Here is a 27,120-nt window from a genome sequence, read left to right on the forward strand (position 1 = left end):
ATCTGTGCATTTTATTACACATAAATTTTACTTTAAAAAATGTTAACAATATTTTCACAATAACATGAGTTGGCAACCCTGAAACTACTGTCTGTGCATTTTAGTCTTGAGCAAATGAGTAAATATATTGAGGACAACGAGACCAGGCCTCTCTGACTATTGTAGAAGAGTGTTGTGACAGTGGAAATGGGAAGAATAGAATGAACCCTGCGGTGTGGGTTTAGAATTGGAGATATTGGTAAGAACTCATGGTTTGTATTATTTTATGTACACATGTACACAAAGGTACACATACATATAGATGGGTAGACAAGGAAATAATATAGATATAGATCTTCATGCTTATGTATGAGTATGTGTATCTGTTTCCTAGTTCTGAAAGCACCTAGAAGTAATAACAAATAAGCAACAATGAGCACAACTAGTGCCCAGACTTTGGTTTCTAAATATCTACACTTAAAGAAGCCAGGGTTCCTTTGACCAAGGCATAGAGAACCAGCTGATTTCATGGCTGAGGCTGAGAAAGTGCAAAATAAATCGGGAACATCACATGTATAGTGCCAGAAAGTAAGCAATGCCCCAAGAATGGTAGAAAGCATCAAAAAGACACTAGAGCCAGGTTGAAGAGGCTGCCACTGGTCGATTCTGGGACAATCTGAGCATTAAAATAAATAGGAATAGCAAAATAAACCAATGAATAAACAATGAATGAATGAGGCAGAGGGAAGAAAGAGAGAGAGAGGAGGGGATGGGGAGAGGGGAGAGGAGAGAGAAAGGGGAGAGAGGTAGAGAGGGATGAAGTGGGAGGGAGGGGGAAGAGAGGGAGAGAATAATGATAAAGCAAATGGAGCAAAATGTAAACAGTTGTGAGTGTGGGTAAAGGCAGACACATATGGTAGTTCCTGCCAGTATTCAAATAAAAAGTTTAAAAGTTGGAAAAAAAAGTTTAATGGAGCTAAAGTAAAAAAATATCCTGGGATAAAAAAGGGTAAAGCAAAAAGCATTAATTCAAAAGAGAGCAGGATCCTGTCCCACTTCTTCGGATACCTAATACACAGCCTGACATCTTCATTACAGGATGACAAGTGAACACCATGAGGAAAAAATATTACATTGTTAATTGTCTGAGTAGGACAAGCAGCTGCCAGCATATTTACCCAAAACTACTTTTCATAAAGTAGGTTAGTACTCAGATAATCCATCCCAGATTTTTCTGAACTTTGATATTTTCATTAGTGTTTAAACCCTCAGTAATTTCAGTGTTGCTTCAATGAGTTTTGAGTACAAACTCTTACTTAGAGCTTTTCAAAAAATATTCACGAAACTGCTCTTATCAATCGTAAATCTAATAAGACAGTCTAATGATTTTATGCTATCAGATGATCAAAATAATTTGTCATGTAGCTGAAGATGGAATATGGGTTGGCTAGAGGTAATATAAATACAATGAAATATAAAACCCAGAATCTTGAGACTGCTATCCCTTCTTCTATCTTCTTTTTTTTATGTCTGCCCTTTTCACGGACCAGGTTCTGCACATGCCAGCAGGACAAGTTAAATGGAAACCAAGAGGCTGGCTCCAAATCTAACAACTATAGCTGCATGGGAATGGGCTTGTGGGTTATTTCCTCTGATGCCAGGCTGTCAAAAAGGCCCAACTCCTTTCCTTATCTGTTAGCACCAGGGGTCAGCACGTGAGCGTCTCTCAGGTGAGTGTGAGAGCACGAACCATCAGACTGTATGTGGCCTCCAAGCTGGGAATTCCATCACATTCAGACTTGGCCACACCCCCTCCACCCAGCAAGGAGACATGGACACTTGTCACGGAACACTTTGGGTGTTAATGCTAGAGAACCATCTCATAAGGATAGAGGTTTAAAATGTGCTGGCTTGAAACAGAAAAAGAGAACAACCTTACATTAATAGAAAAATAAAAGTATTGAAGAAATCACCAGACCCAGACTTCAGATCACGACCGTAAACCAAGTTCCCAGGTAGCCCTTTGCACTTAATAATGTCTTTATAGCTCTGTCAAGGATTTGGTATAGTTTTAAATTATAATTACTCTATATTTGGAAGTACTACCTAACTAATAATAACTTGACTTTGTATAGATCTCATTTCCTTCTCCTCTTTGTCGTACAGTCTGCAGTAATCATCCTCACCAATTATACAGAACATGAGACTTACGGAGGCTTCTCCAAGATCACAAAACATGTAAATGGTCAAGCTGAGAAGTAAAACCCAAATATTGTAGTTTAGAAATCCCAATCCTATGTTTTTTAAATAACACTCAACCACAAGACCTCTCCAGTATTTGCCAAAGGTGACAGAAGGCAGTGTGGGGAAGAATTAGCCAAGTAATCTGCAGAGGGAGAGCAGGGGGTCTTGCTGAGGCTTCCATGGCAGTGAACAGCAGGAAGCAATAAGGGTGAATGGCTCTAGCATGGCTCTCTCCCAGCTATTCCACAAGGGAGGGCGGGGCGAGCTGGCATGGTCCTGGTGCCTCCCCCGCAGCTGCTCACACCTTCCTGGCTGTAGTCCTCCCCAAGTTCTGTGAGATCTGATCCTCTGTTCCTCTCTGCCCTCCTTTCCTGCTAGTCGTCCCCTGCTGACTTAGCTCCAGCCATGCTGGCTTCTCAGACACACCCAAAGTGCTCCTGTCTCAGGGACTTTGCATCTGCAATTCTTTCTGTTTGGAATATCTCCTCCAAAATCCACATCTCCATCTCCTTCACTCCTTCCAGGTGTTAACTCCAAAATCACCTTCTTATTGTGGCCTTAGCTGGCCACCCTATCTATTACGTTAAGCCATTGGGAATTGCCAATATTGCACCATCTTTTAACCTATAAAAACATCAACTGTGCATGGTAAAACCTAACAAAACTTAATCTCCACCCACAACCTCCCTATCTCTCCTTATTGGTTAATTTTTTTCCGTTCGCCCTCCTCACCTTCTAACCTACTCTAGAATATTGATTTATTTATCATCTTTCTCCTCCACTAGAATGTAAGCTCCAGGAGGATAAGGACTTTGTTCACTGCTGTATTCTCAGAGCCTAGAACAGAACCTCCTACATAGTAGGTGCTAAATATTTGCTGCATGAATAAGTTTCACTGGCACTGGAATGAGGAGATTGAGAAGCTAACTACTTAGTGGTAGAGAAATTCAACCAAATGGCATGTGATTCAATGATGTGCAGGGCCCTTCTCCTGCTTAAGATGGGGTGGACATAAGGAATGACGTCAGCACAGTATAACAATCCATCATGTGAGAGCTGAGGTAGCTGGAGTTCCATACAACAAAACCTCACTAATTAGGACTATCGTACATCTTTGCAAAATTCTCCTCACACCTTTGTACAAGATAACTCTTCACTGTAACAAGTTGAAAGGGGAATTAGGCAGGAACATTCTTTTTGGTGCAACTGCTGACAGGTGGAGTCTCCCAGGGACCCATTCCATGACTGCAGCAGACTTTCAGAAGACTGCAAGCAAAGGTAAGAGCTACTAGAACCCTTGGAAATACGTGTTGCTTGACTTTCCAGTGTTCTCTACTCTACCTTATGGTGCAAAGATGCTATCTTCGGACAAAGTGTTAGGGCTAATCGGTGTAGTCTCCTCCCCTGCTGATTCTGCTTTCCTCAGAAATTTAAGGTGAAATTAAAGGAAAAAAAAAGTTTTCTCTCAGTAATGTCCCCAATCAAGTACTTCCCAAAGATTCCTTGAATTTTCTCCTTGGAATCCCATACCAGCCACAGCTCCTGGAACTGGTGTCCAGACAGGAATAAGCCCAGCAGAAGCTGGCTCCCAATTCCAGCTCTACTACTGAACCAACTGTGTGAGTTTGGGCAGATCAGACATCCTCTGTGGCTGCACTTTCTCATCTTTACAACGGCTCTCAAACCTACCTTAGAGATTTGCGAGAAACTAGGTTAATAAACACGAAATCACATCATGAAGGATAAAGTACGGAACACATTTGTATTAAGATGATGCTATGACAGGAATTTGGGCCTCACGTCTATATACAACTGGCCAAATTAAAAGAGTATCCAGGTGCTTCCTCCTGACTCCAGCAGTACTAAGACAGGAGAGGGCTACGCAGGATTCAATGTTTTGCCTGCCCCTCAGTGACTCTCAAGTATCCCCTACTTCTTTCTATTTTCAACAGTCCAAGGAAGCAAGAGCTTCCACTCCAGTGCATCTGTGGCTTTAATGGAAAATAACCCAGCCTTTGAGTCCCTCTCCCGAAAGGAAAATTCTTTAGCCTCAAATCTGAAACACGCAAGGACAGAACATCCTACATGGAAACAGACCCTTTCTTCACAACATTTCCAATTTCCCTCTTTGTGTTTCTTTCATAAGCATGGACAAAGCTTTCAAGCCTCTTAGCAGGACGCTTCTTACCTTTCAAAGAACATGTATAATTACCAAGGGAAGATCCAGAACCATTTTGAGAGCACTAGGTCCCTATGATCTTTGTGCCTAATTACTTTTCTAACCATCCTTCGGACTGTAAAATGGGTGCCAGATCATCAATGACTGCTCAGGGTGCCTGCAAAGCACAATCCTCACATGTCCCTATCTCTTGTCCTTCTTCTTATTTGAAAATATCCTGAGGACAAGGAACAAGTCTATGACAAAAATAAGGCAATACTGGTTTGCACTGATTTATAACAACACTGCAGCATGTTTGAGAGGTCTCATGAATTACAATTTTAATAGGATCAGTCAATCAGTCAGTCCCTGAACAGACGCTCATTTCTGCCTACTCATTGTTAGGCTCTGTGCTAGACAGGGATGGGGCTGACAAGTCCTCCCTTACAGACTTCAAGATGGTGGACAAGCCAGGTCCACCACCAAACCATCATGTGAGAGCTGAGGTAGTCAGAGCCAGAACAGTGGCCGCATGCTGAAAGTGAGAGGGAGGGATATAAGAGGGACGGGGGGCTGGAATTCAACAGAATATTCTTTATCAAATCCATCAGTTCTTTCCTCAGTATCATTTTTCCATCTTACTGTCTACATGATAAGCAATCCATTGCCTAATTTTTGAAGGAACTTTAGTACTATTTTATGAAAGTACAGGATATATAAAACTACAGTGCATTCATCCACAATGGAGTGATAATTTCTTATAATATTGAAAAGGATACAATTTCAAGCCTTAAGAAAACACCTTCCTTATATTCTATGAAGGTCAGTGGCACAGATGTAGTAGCTGGCTCATTTCTGCATCCGAATATTTTTCATTCAATTAAACTCTACTTAAAAATTAAAGTGCAGGCCTCCTCACTCTCTGAACTCTATCTGAATATTTGCTATAATGATCTGCTAACTTACACAAAATTCATTACCCAAGCCTACTAAATAAATCTGTTTTAGGTTGCAAGCAAGAATACATTTAGGTCACGTGCTTCTAGGCAAAACGATGTGGTTTGCTGCTATTATATCTCAGATATTCTCCTGATAGAATAGTGTCTTGAGTTCACATTGTTTAAATATGTTGTTTTATAGACACCCTCTTCCCCACATTATTCAGTAAAAGGTCTTCTAATAAAGTAGAGAAACTAATGACAGAAATCGGCAAGCCACAAGAAGCCTAAATAAGCACAGGCACTACAAGAAAAGTTGGGATTGATCAAGCACATTAATGGAGCTGAATGGCTAATTAGTCTTCAGCTCAGCCACGCACATGTCCCCAATTCCTATGAACCACAGATACAATGCCGAATATTCGCATGAAATTTGAGATTCTGCCAAAAACAAATCTTGCTGGTACAAGTGAGTGTGCTCATGGCATGAGCAGACCTGTCACATTCAACACACAATTACAACTGCAGTCTCGTGTTAGCAAGAGACGTAGAACACCAAGCAAAGGGAATGCAAACAGCCTGCCACTGTGAGCTCTGGTTTCCATCCCGTTGCTCTGTGTGTAGATTTGGACAATGGTTCACAGCCAAACAACTCTGAACTCTCCTGCCAGGCAGGGAAGATTCTCCTCCCTTTCTTAGATCCAGACATAGAAGAACCTCAGACATTTCCTGTTTAACTCATTTCTTCACCAGCTCTTTCTTCCTTCGCTCCTCCTGCCACCAAAGAGTAACAGTGACCACAGCCTCCAGCTAACCTCCTCTCACCGCCAGAGCTCACACAGCCACGCTTTCAACCATAATAAACCTCTCGAAAAATTATCGTGTTTATTTTATTTTGCTAAATATTACTGGCATGTAGTGCACATCTTTTTTTTTTTTAATTTTTTGTTTATTGCAGTAACACTGGTTTATAACATTGTATAAATTTCAGGTGTACATCATTATATTTCTACTTCTGCATAGATTACATCATGTTCACCACCCAAATACTAATTACAACCCATCACCACACACATGTAGTGCCCATCTTTAATGTATCATTTTGTTATCTATTTACATATGCATGTACACTGTGATGCAGAAGAAAAATGTAACCCATTCTCAATACTCTACACTGAGCAGTGTCTAGTATCATGGCTTACTACATACCTACCAATGAGTTTATCAAGTAGTAAATAACTAGATAGGATTACAAATAATTTCTATTTTGCAGAAATCCTTGGTGGATTATTAAATAGATGTATAAAGGGGTTTTAGAGATATCTGGCAGACTAGCATTATCCTCTGGGTTAGGAATGCATTTTTATTTTTCCCACTCAAAATAATGGAATACTGGCTTCTGTCCTCTGGAAATATGTTAACAAACAAGTGTTAAAAAATAGATTAGATTCACAAAAAAGAGAGACGCCTGTAAACAGCAGCTACCACAGTGTGTACTTGTTCTTCTACCATTTAAAAGTGTCTCAAAAAAAGAAGTAATCAAGTACTATTTTGAAATGTATTGCCTTAATTTGAAAGTCATTAAATGTGTCAGTTAAGTTTGCTCTATTTATTGCTTTTTTAACAAAAAGCTAATCACTTGTATTTATATTCAGTTGGAAATATATGAATTACATTAGCTGGGAAAAGGAATTCGGACCAGTAGATTGCTCTTTTGGATTCAACTGTTTGTTGCTGCTTTCTGTCATTTTGATGGAAAAAAATAATTGTGGATGTTACCTCTCTTGTTTCAGTTTTATTTAATAAAAGTGTGTTATAATAGGTCTCCATTACTTACATCAGCATTAGCCCCTCACCTGTGGTCCACAGATAGATGTTCCTCATCTGAATCTTCTATTGGTGGAATGTCTTCACCAGCTTCCTTTGCAGTGCAAAGTTCCTGCAGAAAAACTGGCATTTTAGATACTTAAAATGTACTTATATAGTAAAAATACCCGACACACTTGTATAGAATGTAGTAAATTTGGAAGCAATCTCATATCCAATGTTGCAACCAATCTGCATATCAATATGAGAAAGGCACTCGATTTTACACATGTGAAAGCTGAGGATTACAGAGATATAATGATTTGGCCCAAGACACGCAGCTAGTAGGTGCAGCATCAACGTAGATCCATTTCAAAGTTGCACTCTGAGCTCACTGCTCTTCCCACTGTGCTACACAGCCACACTGTGAGAAACAGCTTCCTCCAAAAGCCCTCTGTTCTCACAAGATTTATTTTCCAAAACGACCACTACTATGGAACAAATACCCTAGAAACTCAGATGAACTAAGATAGATCACAAATAGAGATCCTTGTGCCATGAGGGGACTAGGGTAAGAGTGGTGTGCCAAATGAGATTTTTCTCTTTCTCAGAGGAGGAAGTAGATTTGGGAGGTGACCCCCAAGATGGCATATCTGCCTTCTCATGGTAGATGTGAGAGCTCAAATCCCAGAGAGCTGCAGAGAAGGGTAATGAATGGGGCAATCAGACCAAGCAACCTCCTTCAATTGTTTTTCTCTCTACCACCTTTCTCACCATCTTAAATTTGGAAAAATGGTGACATATAACACGACTCTAAAACTGAATGTAAAGGGATGGTTCATAGTTTCTGAAATGTGATCAGTTAAAGCCCACATTCTAAACTAGAGAGGAAAAGTAAAGCAGGTCCTTTGCCCTCTCTGGATCCTACTGATAACAACAATAATGATAATGATAATGATAATAATGATGATCATGATGACTCTAATAGCCCACATTTACTAAGTGCTTGCCATATAGGAGGCGCTGTCTTAGTTACTCTTCACAACAACCTTAAAAGGAGGTCCTATTATCACCATTTATAGAAAAAAAAATGAGGCTAAAAGATGTAAGTGACTTGGATAAGGTCCTGCAGCTAGTAGGGAAAGGATCTGGACCCAGCTGGTAGGGAAAGGATTTGAATTCAGGTTGTCTGGATCCAGAGGCCTCTCTTGTAAAGTGGTTGGGTGTGTTGTACGTCACAATGTCATCACAATATTAACATGGCCCAAACAGAGCTTTTGATTTTGACCCCCCCAGCCCCCTACTGCACAATCCACACTGTCCGTCTTGCTCAAGTCAGTTATTGGCACTTCCATTCACTGAGCTGTTCAGGCCCAAAAGTTAAGAGTCATCTTTAAGTCATTTCTCTCTCTTCTCCCACCAACTTCCAACGCATCAGCAAGGACTTTGGGCTCTATCTCCAAAATATAACCCGAACCCTCGTACTTCTCCCTCCATCGCTACAATCCTAGTCCAAGTCCTGCCATTTCACACTGCTCCTCTGGTTTCCATGTTTGTTCCCCTATACTCCATTTCCCACCCAGCAGCCAGCCTGAGCTTTTAAAAATAACATCAGATCACGTCATCTTCCTGTTTTCCTCTGCACTTAGAATAAAACCCAAACTCATTACCATGGTTCTCAAAGTTCTACATAACCTGGCCGCCACCTACCTCTGGAACCTCAGTTTCTACTACTCCTTCCCTCTTTCTCCTTATTCTGGTCACATAATGGTCTTTGTTCCCTGGAACTCTCCAAGCTAGTTACTACCTCAGAATGTTTACTGCTGCAGAACCCTCTATCTGGACTGCCTTCCTTTCTTCGCTGACTTCGCACCTTCGCACCTTATCATCATTGAGCTTCTCTGCTCAAAAGAGAGAGATCCTCCCCGACCACTCTGTCTGAACTCCCTACCCGCACCAGTCACTAGCACGTGATTCAGTTTTGTCATCTCCATGACTCATTTCAACATTACTTGTCTACTGTCTATTTCCCCTAATGTTTCCTCAGCACCTAGCACATAGTAGGTGCTTACTAAATATGTTACTTAGTGCATAAATCATTGACCCTGAATCTATCAGATGAATTCTAAAGACTGATTTTTATTTTTAGAGATGGAATTGGTGAGTGCTATATTAGGAGAACACCAAGTGAGTAATGTTGCGAGGGAGCTGCCTCAAAACTCACCTTATGACAGAAGCCTTCCTTTACCCACCGGCCAAAATGGTCACTTCTCTTAATATGGCCCAGCCCCTGTATACCTCTTTTATATTATATCAATACCACTCATAAATGACTGTGCATCTCTTTCAGGTGTGTCCAGATCTGCATGCAGATGTTCACCTTCTGAAACACAGGAGCTGATCTTTCCTCCTTCACATATCCTAGCACAACCCTCTGCACATGTCAGGTGCTTTAGCAATGCCGTCCAGTGGCTGCGGGACCAAACGGGATGTGATCCTTCGAAGAAAGCCCACATCTCCACAATGGGGGAGGCACACACACAACATACTCACCCGTAGGATCTGAGTCCTGAGGATACAAACAGTCCCCACCAGACAAAACCGATCCTTCAAAGGAAGATCCATAGCAGATGACTCAGCGTAGGAGTGGCTGGGGAAGAAGCTACTACCGAAGAGTACCAAAGGCTCTAAGGGAGACAGAGATACACGTGTGACAATCTAATAGAAAGGTACGCTGGTTACAAAAGAAGACAGGCACCTGCCACATCAGCGTGCTCTTTGTCAGCCCGACAACAATTTTCAGATTCTGAGCCACGGATTTTGCCTGTCTTCCTTCCGTTCCAGCCCCCTTCCCCACCCTGGTCTCCACCAAAACATGAAGAGGTCATTACTGAGAAACAATTCTTGTGAATTCAGGGTGATTTTCAGGCTCTTGTTCTTACCCTGTGGATGGACATCTTAGTCTCTAAAAGAAATTTAGCTCCCCTCTTTTATATAGACCACGTGGGTATTAAATGTGTGTGTGTGTAATTTGTGTGAGTATGTAGTCAAGATTTTTTTAAAGGTATCTGACCTTTCGTTGAAGATGCACGACAAACATATCAGATAACCATTGTATGAGCTAATTGCCATTATTTATTTACTCATTCATTCATTCATTCATTGGTTATATTTTTAGACCTCAATGGCAAGGAACTGGGGTAATTATACTCAGTTCGTGGCATTTTGGACACAGATAAACTCCCCCCTCTTGTTTTTACTTTTTCTCTCTGCTCCTTCCCTACCCACAGGTACCCACTGTCATCTACCATCTTTAATATATATCCTTATAAAATATGTAGTCTGCTTTTATGTATATGTGTTTATAATTTACAAAAGTGGCATTGTGCTGTAGGTCTCGTTCTGTTTCTTACTTTTTACAATCAACAATATGGTTTTAAGATCTAATCATGTAGTATGTGCATCTAGAGTTCATTGCTTTAAACTATAACAAAGTTTTCCATACTGTCTATTTCCCAAATTTTACTTGTCCATTTCCTTAATGATGCACACCTAGGCTGTCTCCAGCTCCCTCTTACCACAAACACCACGATGACATACATAGTATATGTGCCCTTAGACGCAGCTCTCTCTGCAAGTTCCCTCTGGAATGTTTCCTCCCAGTGACAGGATTGCTGAGTCATAGGAAAATCAACAGAACTTAAGTTCACTCTGTTTTTCGGGATCCTCTCAACACTGTATTAGTGTTTTCATATCTCACATCCTCAACAATATTTGGCATCATTCACACTTCTAATTGTTGCCATTCTGATGGATGTATAGTGCCATCTCATTGGTTTTTAAATTTTTCATTCTTTGCTTACTAATGAGTTTGAGCATCTGTTCACATATTTGTTGGGATATTTACCTCTGAGTCAAGACCTAGATGTTTTAATAGCCCCCAATCAGTGTTTATGTTAATTTCTCAGTTTGCAGTTCCAGAAACCTTAAAAACTATAAATTCGGACCCCATATCCACACAACGTAGATTCAAGTTTTGATTTCCTGTAAATGACACATTTTTTTTCCATTTGAATTCTGAGCGAGATGGCAAATTTACTCTTCCTCTAGGCCAGTGGACAAAATTTTACTGATCATTTATCTCTCTAGGTTTTATGTGTTGGTCCCTGAATGAGTGTTAGAACTCCAGACCCCAGCCTAGGGAGCCTATGTATGACTTAAAACCCACATGGGCTACCACCTAAGCTTCCTCTTATCATTGTGGTCCTGTACTTTATCCTTTAATTTCTGGCACCCATGGACTTCCTTTTCTTTTAAGCTTGCTGTGGATCAAAATTCTTTTGTTATGTTTTAACAATCATTCCCGTGTTTCTGTAGAAGGAAAGAGCCATCCCTTTCAGCTCCGTCCACTGTGTTACCATATGACCCCACCTTGCAAATTTCACTATTAATTTTTTAAAAGTCTAATTAATGTCTGTAACCAAAACCTGCGGTCATAGGGGTATAGAGAGTATGAGAGTACTGACAGCAGAAGGGCATGTCTGTTAGCAATGAAGGGCTGCATAACTCATGAACTTTATCTAGATCAGATTAAAAACTGAACTGCTTACCATTAGAAATGTCTTTCACACTCAAAATGAATTTTGCATATTCATAAGTAGGGCTGCTACCATGTTGAACATTTCCTCTTCTTAAATGACAGCAAAAATCAATACGTTTTCCTACTAAAAGAAGACAGATACAAAACAAGTTTACATCTGTACTTCACCATGTTCTGCAGGATTGTTTCATATGACGATTGTCTGACTTAGACTAGATTTTACAAAAATATTATTTTCTTTCCATGAACATTAGCACTTGCATAGCTATCTATGCTGTATCCACAGAGTGGGGTAGCAGCTAGAACATCATTTATATAACACTAAAGCAATTATACAAAAGCTAAAATAATCAGGGTTCATGATAAAGAACCAGATTTAATGAGGACAGATTTTTTAACACTGAAAACATAATTCGTGAAATTATAAATTAAATTAATACATTATCAGCAGCTATAGTGGCTCTAAGGTCTTTATTTTTATTACTCCTCTGAGTGATTGTTACCTGTCTCTTAAAATCTAAGAAGAAAAAAAAATCCCTACCTGAGTACAACAAAGGAAATTCCAGAACAATCTTTCCACAGACTTCATTTTTCTCTTGATCAGGCAGAAGCCTTAATAATGTTTTACCCATGATCTCATCCTTGAGAAGGAAAGAGAGAGAGAATAAATTTTGTTATATGTGTTACTTCTGTTCACTTCTTCTGTCTCCTTACCTCCAGCTAGCTTATCACCTGCACTGCCTCAGTCATCTTATGGTCATACCTGTTGTACATCTAAAAGTCTGAATTCACATTACCCCACTCTACGGCCATCGCCTCCACCTTTCTGGTGCACTCATGCAAATACCCCACCTCTCCAACAATTATTCCACACACTGAAACCTCCAGTCCATTCCTATCACATTTTCACTCAGATTTCATAGTTGGTCATTATAATCACTACCATGTGCTCTTTCTCTCTGACATAGTTGCCTGGGAAAATCCCAACTCTGGTTAATTTCAACTCTTCATCTACCCTATACCTTCACCTATGCAACTAAAGGTATACAGAGAAAAACCCACAACCATGCTGTGTATTGTTTAAAATGGGCACTCAGATCTGCCTAGAAATCATTCTACGTTTCCCTAGACAATTCATCTCCTACTCTTCAGTGTGACTATTTCTTGCATTTTCCTCCTTCTTCAAATCTCCAATACCCCCCGACCCTCCTCATATTCAGCTGGGGATCTCATTTCTTATTTCAATTAAAAACAAAGGGGAAAGTAAACGTCAATATCTCCCTGCCACCAAATCTACCAACCTATCTGTTCCCGTAGCCAGAGACCTGCTTTCCTTTCTATTCCAATGAATAAGCTTCTACCTAAGTCTAGTGCACTGCTTCTCATCCTCTCTCATCTATTCAAGGACGTCGTTCCAGAAATTCTCCCCTAATCCCCATATCATCAAGCTTTCCCTCTCTACTAGGTCTTTCTCATAGCATGCAAATGCTATATCAGAGATGCTACATCATATCTGTCATCTTAAAAACAAAAACAACACAAAATTCCAAAAATACAAAACCTTCTTTGACACAATATCCTCTCCTCCAGCTTGAACTACTTCTCTGGTCCACTTTAGAACAAAAATCCTTGAAAGGAACTTCACTTCCTATCTCTCGTTTCTTCACCTTTCACTCTCCCTTGAAACCACACTAATCAGATTTTTTATCCTAACCACTCTGCTTTCGTCAAAGTCGCCAATGACCTCCACATTGCCAAATCTAATAGTCAATTCTCAACCCTTGTCTTACCTAATCTCTCAGCATTTGATACAGCTGATCCCTCCTTCTTCCTTGAAACACTTTGTTTACTTGGCTTCCAGGGCACCATACACATAAGGATACCCTTCTGCTTCAAAAGCTACTCCTTCACATTTTTCTTTGCTGGATCTTTCTCCTCTGCCTGACTACCTGGCATTGGAGTGCCCAGGACCTAGTCATTGGACCTTTTCTCTTACTATACTGTCTCTCCATGTAGTCTCTTCCAGTTCCATCTCATTAAATATCATCTATCTGTTAATGACTCTGAACTTCTCATCTCCAGTCCAGACTTCTCCCTGAACTCTCCTAGATAACTCAACCTAGATGTCTAATAGGATGGATTTCAATTTTAAGATATCCAAAACATTGCACCTGATCTTTCCTTCACAAAACATGCTCTTCCCTCAGTATTTCTCATTTCAACAAACACCGCCATTTACCCACACGCTTGTCCTTGCCTTGACTTGACCCTCAAACCCCAAATCCAGTCCATCAGCTAACTCTGTTGGTTCTACCTTCAAAATACATACAGAATCAGGCCACTTCTCACCACTTGGTCTAAGCCATCATCTCTAGCTTGGATTACTGCCATCGCCTTAACTGGTCTCCCTGCATCTATTTTTGCCACATCCCTGCTCTCACTCTATTCTCCACAGAGCATCTGGAGTGAGCCATTTAAAACATAAGTCAGATCATGTTGTTCCTCTGCTCAACACTATCCACTGGCCACCCAAGTCATTCAGAGTAAAAGCCAAAGAACTTACAATGGCCTTTACAGCTCTATGTTCTGGTTCCTTGCTGCCTATAGACCTTAGCCCCTCCCACTCTCCCTGGTGCTCACTGCATTCCAGGTACACTGAACTTCTTGCTCACATCCAAATACATCAAGCAAATAGTCACCTTGGGACCCTTAAACCTGCTCTTCAATGTGAAACACTCTTTGCCATTTGTAATGACTTACTCCCTTACTGCATTCAAGTCTCTACTGAAAAGTATTTTAAATAGCACCAATTCTCTGACATTCTCTTCCTGCCTTTATTTCATACCACTTATCATACCTGACATTATAGCCACATATATATGTTTATCTGTTTATTATCTGTCCCCCTCAGTAAAATGTAAATTGCTTTACAACAGAGATCTTGGCTGTCTTATTCACTGCTACATCCTCAACATCTAGAACACAGCTTGGCACAAGTGAGTACTCAATAAATATTAGTTGAATGAATGAATAGTGCTATACCATGTAGCCGAAATATGGTGACACACGGATAAATTGAATATTAGACATTAAATTAAGTAATGAGTTTTTAATGTGATAGGAGCAAAGCAATAAACAAAGTATTCTTTGTAGCTGAATAATGGCTTTGGGTGATGAAGCACAAAGTCAAATGATGTTTTAACTGATTAATATTAATAATCTATAGTCAAAATTCAGAAATACATTTCCATGGCTCATTTGTAGAAGTCAGCCTATGAGTTGGCCAATGCTCAAATTAGCAGATGGATCCTATCTCAATCAAGAAAAGGCTTGGCTCCATTCAGGGCAGAAATATTACCTTAATTTAGCAAACAAAAAGTTATGAAATTAACAGGCAATGATTTTTGACAATGAAAATTACACAGTAATAAACTGACTTCCCAAAAGAAAGATAGATATTTTTCATTAAACTTGACCTTTTCAATAAAAATGCTTTTATTGGTTTAGTTATAAAATAAACTCTAGGTACCAAACCAACTTATCGCTGGTCAGTAGAGGCCACTCATTCATTCATTCACCTAACGTATGATTAACAACTGCTTCGCGCCAGACATTTTCCTAGGTATGTTCACCCGAACTAGCTCACTTGATACCCTTTAAGAGGAAGAATTATCCCCTATTTCATTCACGAGGAAATTAAGGCTTGTCCAATTAGTGAGACGTCACAAGTTCAGAGTTGAGATTCACACCCAGCTCCCTCCAACTCCATGTGCACTGTTCCTTCCACTACACCATAGCTGCCTCAAGTCCAGTTTGCACCAGGAGCAGCCAATTTGCTACTGGGCCAGTTTCTGCATTTTGGACCTTCTACATGAAATAGTTCATTATTATTTTCTTTTACTGAGTACTTAGGAGGGTTAAAAAATATAAACCTGACATGAATTCTAATTTCATTGAACACATAGCTCAGTAGGACAGATGAGACAGGCACAAGCAATTATGATGCAAAGTATAAAATCATACCGTAACAAGAGGTACAAAGTGCTATGGCTCACCACTTCTTTCATTCGCAGAAGAATGTAGGACAGCATTGTCACTTAAAAGAGTTCAAAGTGAGCAGTCTTTTGATAGTGTACATTCCCTCGGACGGAAATAGTGGCAATGAGTTTCTATTAATTAACTACATTCTTTAAGGAAGGTGACAGTGACAACGAAGGCCTTATAATTGACCACCAACTAAAAATAGTGGACATAACGAACATTCCAGTGACCTTGCTCCATAGCTACATAAAGGGCAGAAACCTGAAAGTGTTATCAGCACCATGTTATTTTTGTAAATCTTTGGCATTTGCTCTTCTTATTACAGAAGGCAGAGAGATCAAGGTACTTAGACCTTAAGGAAACAAGGATAAATACCAGTGAAGAATTAAGGAGGTTTTTCAAAAGCCAAGTTTGCAAATACCTACTAGTTGTCCCACAAATATTAGTTAGTCTCAGTCATGCCAAAAAAAAGAACAAAGGAATTTACTCCACTCCACGACATTTACTGATAATCCAGTCAAGAGGAGTCTTTTTTTTTTGTTTTGTGAGGAAGATCAGCCCTGAGCTAACATCCGATGCCAATCCTCCTATTTTTTGCTGAGGAAGACTGGCCCTGGGCTAACATCTGTGCCCATCTTCCTCTACTTTATATGGGACGCCGCCACAGCATTGGCTTGACAAGTGGTGCGTCGGTGCGCGCCGGGGATCCAAACCTGCGAACCCCGGGCTGCCGAAGCGGAGCGTGCCCACCCAACCGCTGCGCCACCGGGCCGGCCCCAAGAAGCGTCTTTTTGCTGGCAGAGACATTCACATTACACATGCATTAGAAAACTGTTCAACTGTATAGGGCACCGGGAAGGATAAGAGCCTCTGCATGAGATTCAGACTGCATCCTGAATCAAACAAGACTCATCACTAGTAATTCTTTACTGTGCTGTAAACTTCGCAGGGAGAACAGAGCAAAACTCATCCCAATTATCATGAATTAACCACATACCTATGTTCAAAACCTAATAAAGTCTCCTAAAAAATGCTGAAAAATTATTTCCATGATGAAACGTGTATTAAAGTTTCATTTGTTTAAGAATTGTAAAAGAGAACAACTAAACGTAAATCCCTAGTTTTAATTTTCTTTTTTTGCACGGGTGGAGGAATGATGAAGTAGGGTGCGTAGGAGGGCAGGCTGCTAGAAAGAGGGTGTAATGACTACAAGTTTTTCCAAAAGAAAAACTGTCAAGGAAATGAATGGTTGGGAAGATCTGATGGCAGATTTCAGATATAGGTTTAATACCATGATGATGATAATAGCCACCACTTTAGTCACGGTATGTGTTATAACATCATAACCTGGACTCTTCCCTTCTTTTTGTCACACCCCCATCCAGTCCATCAGCAACACTTATTTTACCTACAAAACACTGACTACTTCCACGTCCACCTTAATTAATGCAATCCCTCACCATCTGTTGCCTGGACTATTGCAGTAGCTTTCCAAGTGGACTCCCTGCTTCCATGCCTGCCCCGATAGCCTATTCTTAACACAAGAGCCAGAGAGATGCTGGTAACACTTAAGTTCAGATCATTTCCTTCATCTGCTACAACCCCACAATAGCTTCCTCCCACCTCAGAGGAAAATGCAAAGTCATTACAATGGCCCTAAACAAGGTGGACCTCTGTTACGGCTCTGTCCTCATCACCTCTTAGTACTTTTTCCTTTGCTCACAGCACTACAGTCCCAGTGGCTTCTTTACCATACCTTTTCCACACCAAGCACATTCCTGCTTTCAGGCCTTCTCACTTGCTTTCGCTTCTGCCTGGCACACACTTGCTCCAGTTATCTGCGTGACTCACACAACTCACTCCGTTCAGGTCTCTGTTCAAACGTCACCTAATCAGACAGGCCTTCACCAACCAGACCATTTGTAATAGCTCACCTCTCGTCACTCTCTAAGTAATATTTTTTTCCCCATTTACAGATGAGACACTAAAGCTCATGTACTTAGTAAGTGATAGGGCTAAATTTTAATCTCCAGATTATTTGACTCCAAAGACCAAGTCTTTCCACCCCATCATGCTATTGGTTTAGAGTTGTCCAATAGACAGAGGAGGCTTGATTTTTAATGAAACTGTAGATTCCTGGAGCCAGGCAGATACTCTAGAAATGGTTTGGTTTCCATATTAATATAAGACGGGTGCTTTATAAAATGAAATTTTTAATCAAATCTTGGAAAAAAATTGCATGTTCTTAAAAATCAAGAAGAGTTAGGATTTAATGCGGAAAAGTGTGAAATTGTGCCTCAGGTATAGCTCTTTTTAACCTTGTTTTATAAGAACATATAACTTAATTCCCAGTCAATGTTTATGTACAGATGTAATAGTTATAGCTTTATTTTTAAGTACATCAATCTCAGGTAATCAAGTCCATGGTTTAAGATTAGTTGTTCAAACCCATGTTCCAGACACCTCTACCTTAGGGTGACCGTGTATGCGTGCATTTGTGGGTGCGCGTGTGTGTGTGATACCTCAAATGTTGAAGGGTGAAAGAGTCTCTTGAGAGTGAAAACTCTGAACAAAAATACATAAAGAAACAAGGATAATATAACTAACACCATCACTGAAAAATCCTCATGTAGTAGGACACAGTCACTAGTTGTAGTCAATGACCAATTTGGTTTAAATAATATCTAATACCACAAGAATTTGAGTAGTTTTCTGGTCTCCACTATAACAAAATTTAATCTGTAATGGATCATACTCATACATTTTTTCTTTTATGTAGATTTAATAAGACCATACCCCTTTCACAATATAAGTACTCCAAAGTCCAATTCAATGAATCTCTCTAATGTTTGCATTTTATTCAGCTGTTTTCAGATACTACAAATATAAGCTGGATTTGAAAGTGTAAACTGTTTTCTAAAAGAAAGGATGAGAATGAAAAATAAAGAAATGGATCATAGTATCTGTAAATAAAGAGAAAAGAGTAGAAAATCTCTTTGAGTTTCCAAGTGGGCCATGAAACATGCCGGCTGAAACAGCATAACTAGTGGAATAAGCATCTAATCAATCCACTTCTAACTTAGCTACAGGGTAGTTTAACAAAATTTCTACAAATTTACATGTTCCAAACTTGATTGCTATAGATCTCTGGGTCAAGGTTTGCCAAGTTCTTGAGACAACTCTGTGGAGTGAAGAATATGCAATGAAAGCAACAATCCAGATATGACTAACACAACGAGCCAAATGACAGAGATTTCAGGGGTGGTGGTGATGGTGGATGTAGTGTACATAGCCCCTCTTCACACACATGCGTTAGTGGAATATGAAGGTACGTAGTACTTTCATATTTAAGCAATATATTTGGTAGGTGTGCAGCCTAAAGATCCAGAAACACTTTTAGTAAATCATATATTCTATGTCAATGGTGCTATGAAAATAGAGAAAGCTTTCCTGAGAGGGGCATAGTAACCCCAAAGGGCTCAGGAATGAGTGACCATTTTGGACACCAGAGACCCTGACTACAACTCACGTATAGGTGTCTTCAGCAATACTTACAACATTGCTAATCTATACAATCAATTCTATATATTTTTTCTAAATGAGATCATAATTTGTTCTTCAGTACAAAGAAACAAAAAGCAAATAAGACCTGGAAATGGATGCCCTGAGCTAGCATGAACAAATCATGACTTTCGTTGTTTAATCAATATGTGATAGACTCTGAAAAAAATGAACAAAATCCAACACATCCATCCCAGTGAAGGCTGCCTTGCAAAGCAGTTGCCCTGGGGACTATCCACGGATTCTGAGGAGACTGCCATTTCAAAAAGCACATTGTTCTTTGGAGATTGCCTTCAGGGGCACTTTACAAACCACACAAACACACATGCACGCGCACACAGACACACACACACAACGTATTTCATTACCTCATATCAATTTATTTTTATAGATTTAAAACTGAAACCAATGGAGACGGCAATAAATCAGGTGCACGTTTTGACAACATTGAGAACGTCTTCTCTGGTGAGTTATATGCTCCTGAAAACAAATAATGAACCCCTAAACAGCAACAGCTTTCCCAAAAGCTGGAAGAACTTACTGGTAAATAGCCAAGAAGAGAAGAGATATTTTCATCCACGAAAATTATCACTCCATCTGTGCTGAGTATTATCATAAATCCATCTAATGACTAATGAAGAGAGAACAATAATGTAAGTAAATAGTGGAACAATAATAAAATGATAACTTTATCTCTAAACGCATAAATAATTATAAGAGCACACTGAAAATGTATTGTGGTCCTTAAATATCAATAAGGCAGGCACAGACTTAATTAAAATTCCATTATTCTGCCTCCTACACAGAATCTACTTAATCTTAAGCATGAGATGTTTATCAAATGATGTGTCACTTAGACAAACAAATTTCAATGTACACCCAATTAACACAAAACTCTCCAACACAAACTAGGAAGATTCATCTCCGTGTGTAGGTTGTTTCACATTTAATTCAAAATTAATTTCCAAAACACTAATAATATTTTGGAGAGCATTTTCATTTGTGGTTAGTTGGGCATCTACTTATAAACATGGAAATTGCCATTGCCTTCGCGCTAGATAATGGATATTAGATATATAATGGAGGAGACAAATGCCTCCTGGTAGCAAACACCTAAAATGATGAATAAAATATATAAAAATTTATTATTTCAAAACAGGACCGAGCTTATGGGAAAGTAAGGGAAACAATCTGATATCAGAAATGACTAGAACATGTAAATTAAGAGCTAAGGGGACATTGGAACCTGTACTTGCTTGGGAATATCTGGACAACACTGATGGCATAGAGCTTAGGGTACAGAAAGCAAAGCCGCCTGCACAAGGTGGGAGGTAAAATCAAAGACTCCTGTATAAAGCCAGGCCTCTCAAAGGGTAACACTTTCAGCAGGCAAAACAGAAAGATCTTATCCAGCAAAGAGAGACAGGAAATGAGCATGCCTGCCTCAGCCTCAGCTCTGGCTAGAGAAGAAAAAGAAAAACTAGTCTCATCTGGGAATTGCTAAACAGAAGCCCCCACACACACAGATTTAGAGCTGAAATTCACATACTACCTGTGTAGCCCTCAACACCCCAAGCCTATCATTTACTTTAAAGTGGCTAGTAAGTGGGATATCTGATCCCAGATATCTAGTAAAAACAAATTCAAATCATCTCTAAAGAATTACTTTAAAACCAGGGCTCAAAGAATTCATGCAGATAATGTTCCAAATAGCATGGACTTATAATAAAATATTAATAAACACAGGAAGAAATGAAACATCGTGAACGAGAGACAGTATAAAAAATAAAATGCAGATTCAGATTGAAAAACAGCAGATACTGGAATTATCAGAGATAGAATATAAAATAAGCATGCTTCATATGCTTAAATAAATAACAAAGGGTACTTAAAATATGATGAAGGAACAAGAGACTCAAAACTGATCAAGCAGATGTGAAAAATAATCAAACAAAATGTCTAGAAATGAGATTATCATCAAAAATAAAAATTCAACGTATAAGTTAAATAGCATGTTAGAACATAGCTGGAAAGATAATTTTTGAATTGGAAGATAGAGTTGAAGAAGTGACTCAGACTGCAACACGAAGAGACATAGGAATGAAAAATAAGAGAAATTAAGTGACACGGAGAGAATGAGAAAGAGCCCTACACGTTTTACACATGTTCACTTTATTTCTCACAACTCAGTGAAAGAGAGATATTTTTACCCATTTTACGGAGAAAGAAATCAAGGCTCAGAGACAGTAACTCTCTCCAGGGCACATAGCAAGTAAGTGACAAAGGCACAATACATATCCCCATCTGTTTGACTCTAAAGACCATGGGCATTCAGGCTTTAGTTTGGGCCTTTGAACTTAGCGAAATTAACCCGTTCTCTTGGAGATAGAAACCATAAACACCTCATGTCCTTGAGAAAAAAATAAGACTTGAAGGCTTAACAATCTATGTTGAACGAGTCTACCAGATAATTACTTAACTTGCCACTAACCTATGCAAAGACTTGTTCGTATTTGTTGTCATTCCAGATCAGTGGTTTTCAAAACTCAGTTGGCATAAGAAGCATCTGGGGAGCCGGTTAAAAATGCAGGCACCTGGCCCCTACAAGGCTTGAGATTCTGATTCAGACAGTTTAAGGTGGGTCCCAGGAATCTGTATTTTTACAGCTCCCTAGGTAATTCTGATATGCATGGTCTCCTAGCCAGACTTAAACACTATTCTTTATCTTCTATTGCACATATTCTACATATGAAGTAATCCAAGAACAAACCCCCTCTTACTTGTAGCGTCATATGGTTGAAGTTTTCATAGGTATGGAATGATGGAATCCAATTAGATTCTTCGGTAGAGGTTTCTGGATTGTCTTTGCCTTTTTAGAAAAAGGAAGAAAAGATAGCAAACTGTCACATTAAAATGATTAGCTATGGGTACTAGAATTTTCAAAGTTTTAGTTAATTTTAGAGAAAAGACTCATGAGAAAATGCTGAGTGCTGATGAAGGATCTGATGTAGACTATGCTTATAAATTATCATAAACGTATAAGTGTTTGGAATTGAAAAAGATCATCCAACTCAATTTCTACTAAACACATTCTGACCTCTCCAACAACTTAGGATTTTCTACCTCCAGTTCTTTCCTTTTCTTTGACTCCTTCAAGTCTTCTGAATTCTGCCAAAACCCAGTATTCATAATATGCCAGATAAGCTACAGGCTGTGTCAGGGCTCTAGGCATACCCAGACACCTAAAATATCCCCAACCCCTGGCTAAAATAGAGAATTCCACAATTTAGTTTCATCTAATTAAGCTTTTAGCAAGGGCCCTTAACTAGAAATTCTTTAAGCCCTATCTTGTATCTCTTCAAAGCTCTTGACACTGTTCTATCTCCCATCCAGCCTTCTCCATTCTTCAAGGTTTTCTGGTTTTCCCCATGAGCAGTGTTTCTGGTCCTGTGCTCACTCAGAGTCTTTGCCATCTACCTCTCCACCTCTCCACCTCCCCCAATGCCACCTACTCCAACTTCTCTAACTCAGGGACTCCACTAACACAGCCCTCCAGCCTCCAGTTATTTTAATGCATGTCAATAAACATTAGTTTCTTCTCCTCACAGAAAAGTTAGAGACCCATGGCACACAGATCAGGGTTAGAGACCCTGAGCCCTATTAAAAATGTTAAACCTCTGACAAGGATAATTCTGAGAGTAGCACTTGCTTTCTTAGTGGGTATGAGTCTCAGATACTTTGCTATGAGTAGATTCAAATAGAAGGAGGCCAAGCAAGAGCAGGAGAGCTCCAGAACCCTCACTAAAGAGGCGAGATGAGGGTGTGTAACTGCATGGGAAGTAGAAATAATATGAAAAAGAAACCACGCCAATTACACAACTGCCTCAAGATCAGTGACCACTGTCCCAGCCTGAAAACTCAATTCTGGTCACAGTTCCTCAAACTCAGGAAACAACCTATGACATTCTCCCAAAGCTAATTTCTGAAGTCGTTTCCCCATTGACCTTCAGCTCCACCTAGTGAATTTCATCTCCTACACTAGCTCCAAAAAAATAAAAACGACAGAAGAGAGTCCATATATTTCCAAGAAAAGAAAACCGATGTATTTTATCACTCAATCATAAAAGGCTTTTCCACCTTACCCACAAACTTGTTGTTGTTTTGCTTCTAAGGCAGGCACCATATCCAGTTCTTCACTATAACCCCAGTGAGAAGAATAGTACTTAACTCACAATAAGGACTCGGTAGTTCTTGTTAAACTGAACCTCATTCATTCACTTACTTAACTAATATTTACTGTGCTCCTACTATGTATCCTACTCTGTTTTAGAGGCTCAGGATACAGTATGCACAAGACAAATAAGGTGACTGTCTTTTGTGTCTTACAGACTGGTGGGAGGGAGAGACAGATAATCAACACATAGACAATGGAACCGATAATTTCATATATCTTTAAGTGCAATAATTTAGACTGGGTGATCAAGGAAAGCCTTACTGAGAAGGTAACATCTGAGCCAAGATCTGAATGACAGGAAGACCTTGGGAGCAAAGCCTCTCAGACAGAGGAAGCAGTAAGCACAAAGCAAGGCAGGCAATAATTTGGCCTATATAAATAACAGACGGGAGGCCAAAGGAGCTACAGTAGGGTGACCAAGAGACAGAGTAGTAGGAAATAAAGTCTGAGAGATAGGCGGGATTAGATCATGTAGGGTATACCAAAAGGAACATGAAGTGCTTTTAAGCGAGAGAGTGACACATGTTTGTAAAAGATCACTGTAGCTGTTTGTGGAAAACTGATCAAATTGGGGAGCAAGGGAGGAAGCAGAGAGTCTAGCGAGGAAGCTTCTCCAAAAGCAACAGATGATGGTGGCCTGGATTAGGTTGGTACACCAAGGCTATGGGAATGAGGAGAAGTGAATGGATTTCAGATATATTTTAGAGGTGAAGCCAAAGGATTTGCTGATGGATTGGGTGAGGGGGTGAGATAAATGGAGGACACAAGAATGACTTCTAGATTTTTAGCTTGAGCAGCTAGAAGAATGCCTGGGGGTACCAGTTTCTAAAATGGGGAGACCCAGGGTGGGGGTGTGACAGGCAATGGAACAGAGAGGGATCAAGAGTTCCTTTATGGCCATGTTAACTTTCCTGTTAAATATCCAGGTGAAGAAGTCACATAGAAAACTCTCTTGCTGATTGAATAATGAGTATGATTCTCAAGCATGGAGCTCAGGTAGGAGGTCAGGGTCAGACAGATTTAACAAGTAGGGGTCACTGACATCCAGGTAGCACTTCAAATTAAGGGACTGGATGAGATTACTTGGGAAATGAGTGTAGAAAAAGAAGAGAAAAGGTCTGAGGACTGAACCCTGGGGCCCACTAATTGTAAATGAATATATCTGAAAAAGTTACAAAAACAGTCTGTGAAGTAGGGGGATGCAAAGAAAGACAGGGAAGGAGTGACCAATGAGCTAGGAGAGAAACCAGGTGAGTGTGTTATCCTGGAAGCCAAGAGAAAAGTGCGTCAAGGAGGGAGTAGTCACCTGTCCAATGCTTTTAAAAGGTCAGGAAAGATGAGGACAGCTAAGGGACCAAAGAATTCAGCAACGCGGAGGTCACTGTTATTCCCGACAAATGTAGTTGTACTGGAGTGGCAGGAGCTCCAGCCTCAGTGAAGTGGGCTGAGGAAAGAATGGGGCACGAGGAAGTGGAGACAGTCTATACAGTCATTTCAAGAAGTTTTGCTGTGAAGGGGGCACAGAAATAGGGAAATAGCTGGAGGTATCATGGAGTCAAGAAAATTTTTTTTTTTTAAATAAGAGGTTTTTACAGAATGATTACATGTTTATGGGCATAATCTGCTCAGATGTTTTGAGTTAAACCTACTGGAGTATTATAGGTACTGTTTTACACCCTCAGGGCCATCCTTCCCTTAGCAACATTTACCATATGTCTTCAAATGACTAAGATACAGAAATTTGCATTATTATTGCCCAGTATACTTTTATTAATTCTCATTTCCTTGTTCCACTTTTGCATGAACCTTAATAATGTTTGCAGCATCAACCATAACCAAATTAATGAATGGAGAGAAACTAAATATCTGTGTATTAAAAGGCACTGCAGGAGATCTTCTAGTCATTAATCCCTCCCAAAGATGTTTGAGGTAAAGGGAGAGAGCCAACTGTTTCACCGACAACTAGTTTTCAACATGGCTAACCAAATAGCTATAAGAATGGGCTGCGGTGCTCAGATCAAACCTTCCTCCTGTGACACGGCAGTAGTGCTCTGTGCTGTTTTAGATCTGTCTCCTTTTACAGGATAGCCATGAGTTTGCAGCAGGGTGCGCAGACCCGCGAACAAGGTTTTGACGCGGTCCTTTTCTTTATTTTCTGATGTATTAGGTGCATCCCTAAGTGACAAAAAACAATCAGGGTTATTAATGGTAAAGGGAGGGCTGAGAATTCAGATGGTGGAACAATAGATGGAAAGAAATAATAAGACAGAAAGGGAGATGTTAACATCAACATTTGAGCAAAAATCCAGTCCCTCGATCACTCATATGACAACAACAACTGTCAATATTAAACCAAGGAAATGAAAGCCAATCTCATCTCCTTTAGATTGTGAGGCCCTTGAGGTAGGGCCCAGATCTGTCTCTATGCCTTCCATAGCAAAGCCCAGCACAATGTCTGGGACAGTGGCCTAAGAACTATATAACATAAGTCCAAATTAATTTGAATTTAATGGTGGGTCTTTGTTCCACCATATATTCTTACCTGCTTTTACAAGAGTACTTCTGATTAAAGAAAATTCTTCCTAAATGACCTATAATTACTCACGAGGCTCTCTCAAAGCCAGTGCCCCTTCTCAGAGAGAAGGCTGAGCAATGAAATGCTAATTGAGATTTTTTTTTACACCTTTAAAAAACATAGACGATGCTGAAAAATTTTGACAGAAACTTTTCTATCAGTGAGCTTTAAATTTACTTTAGATGCTTGAACTGAGAAAAATAAGGTAATTTATCTTCTCAAACGTAAATGAATTTAAGCTCTAGGCAAGCCAAGGCCCCAAAACAAGTTTCTAAACCTATCAGGGAGTATAAACCATTTATTTAGTGTCAACTCTGGGCAGCCACTGTGCAAGGCATGGAGGACAGAGTTTGATGCGGAAGGCTGTCAGATACATAGGTAATATACTAAGTATTATAATAGAGTTGGGGCTAGGGGTTATGGAAAACCCACTAGAGACCAAATTTCCCTGAAAGAGTCAGGTTTCCCTGAGGAAGTAGGATTTTGCTAGATATGAAATGGGAACAGAGGACAGAGGATTGGGCTTTGACAGAAATATCAGTCAGTTATGAGTTCATACCTCTGCTCTTTTTCTCTGTCATCCTCTTCCATTATTCAGTGATGTAACAAAGAATTCTGAAATCAAAATGGAGCAATATTTTACTAAGAAACCAGTCTATGATGAATCACAGTAAAGCAATAAGACTAATCAAAATTCTCAAGTGCATAGCACCTTTCCCTCAAGGAATGCCTACTTCTTTTAAAGATAGAATTTCATTAATACCAATAATCGTCTCATACGTTAGGTAAATGTTGAAGACTTGCAGTATTGTGTGGTCCCCAATAAATGTTTGTCACAATAACATTACAAATGAATATATTTGAAAAAGTTACAAAACCATTCTGTGAAGTTACACAACTTAATCCAAAAGTCAAGTACGTGTAGGTTTAATTCCATACCCTTAAATTCCTTTAACTTCCTTTAGCTTTAATTCTTTTAACTTC

General features: G+C 39.7%; 1 protein-coding gene across 1 annotated transcript in view; it reads right to left on the reverse strand.

Moving 5' to 3' along the window:
* LOC131400393 (circadian clock protein PASD1-like) overlaps positions 1-26,727 on the reverse strand; it is a 77,009-nt gene extending 50,282 nt beyond the window's left edge. Inside the window, exons 1-8 of the mRNA XM_058535130.1 lie at positions 26,696-26,727; positions 25,585-25,736; positions 22,108-22,196; positions 19,869-19,958; positions 12,267-12,366; positions 11,736-11,849; positions 9,679-9,812; positions 7,176-7,258 (exon numbers count right to left, since the gene is read on the reverse strand). Coding sequence (XP_058391113.1) covers positions 7,176-7,258; positions 9,679-9,812; positions 11,736-11,849; positions 12,267-12,366; positions 19,869-19,958; positions 22,108-22,196; positions 25,585-25,736; positions 26,696-26,727 — 794 coding nt within the window. The remainder of the gene's footprint in view (positions 1-7,175; positions 7,259-9,678; positions 9,813-11,735; positions 11,850-12,266; positions 12,367-19,868; positions 19,959-22,107; positions 22,197-25,584; positions 25,737-26,695) is intronic.
* Positions 26,728-27,120: the final 393 nt, after the last annotated feature.

Source organism: Diceros bicornis, chromosome X (genome assembly GCF_020826845.1).
Source record: "Diceros bicornis minor isolate mBicDic1 chromosome X, mDicBic1.mat.cur, whole genome shotgun sequence".
Classification (NCBI taxonomy): Eukaryota; Metazoa; Chordata; class Mammalia; order Perissodactyla; family Rhinocerotidae; genus Diceros; species Diceros bicornis.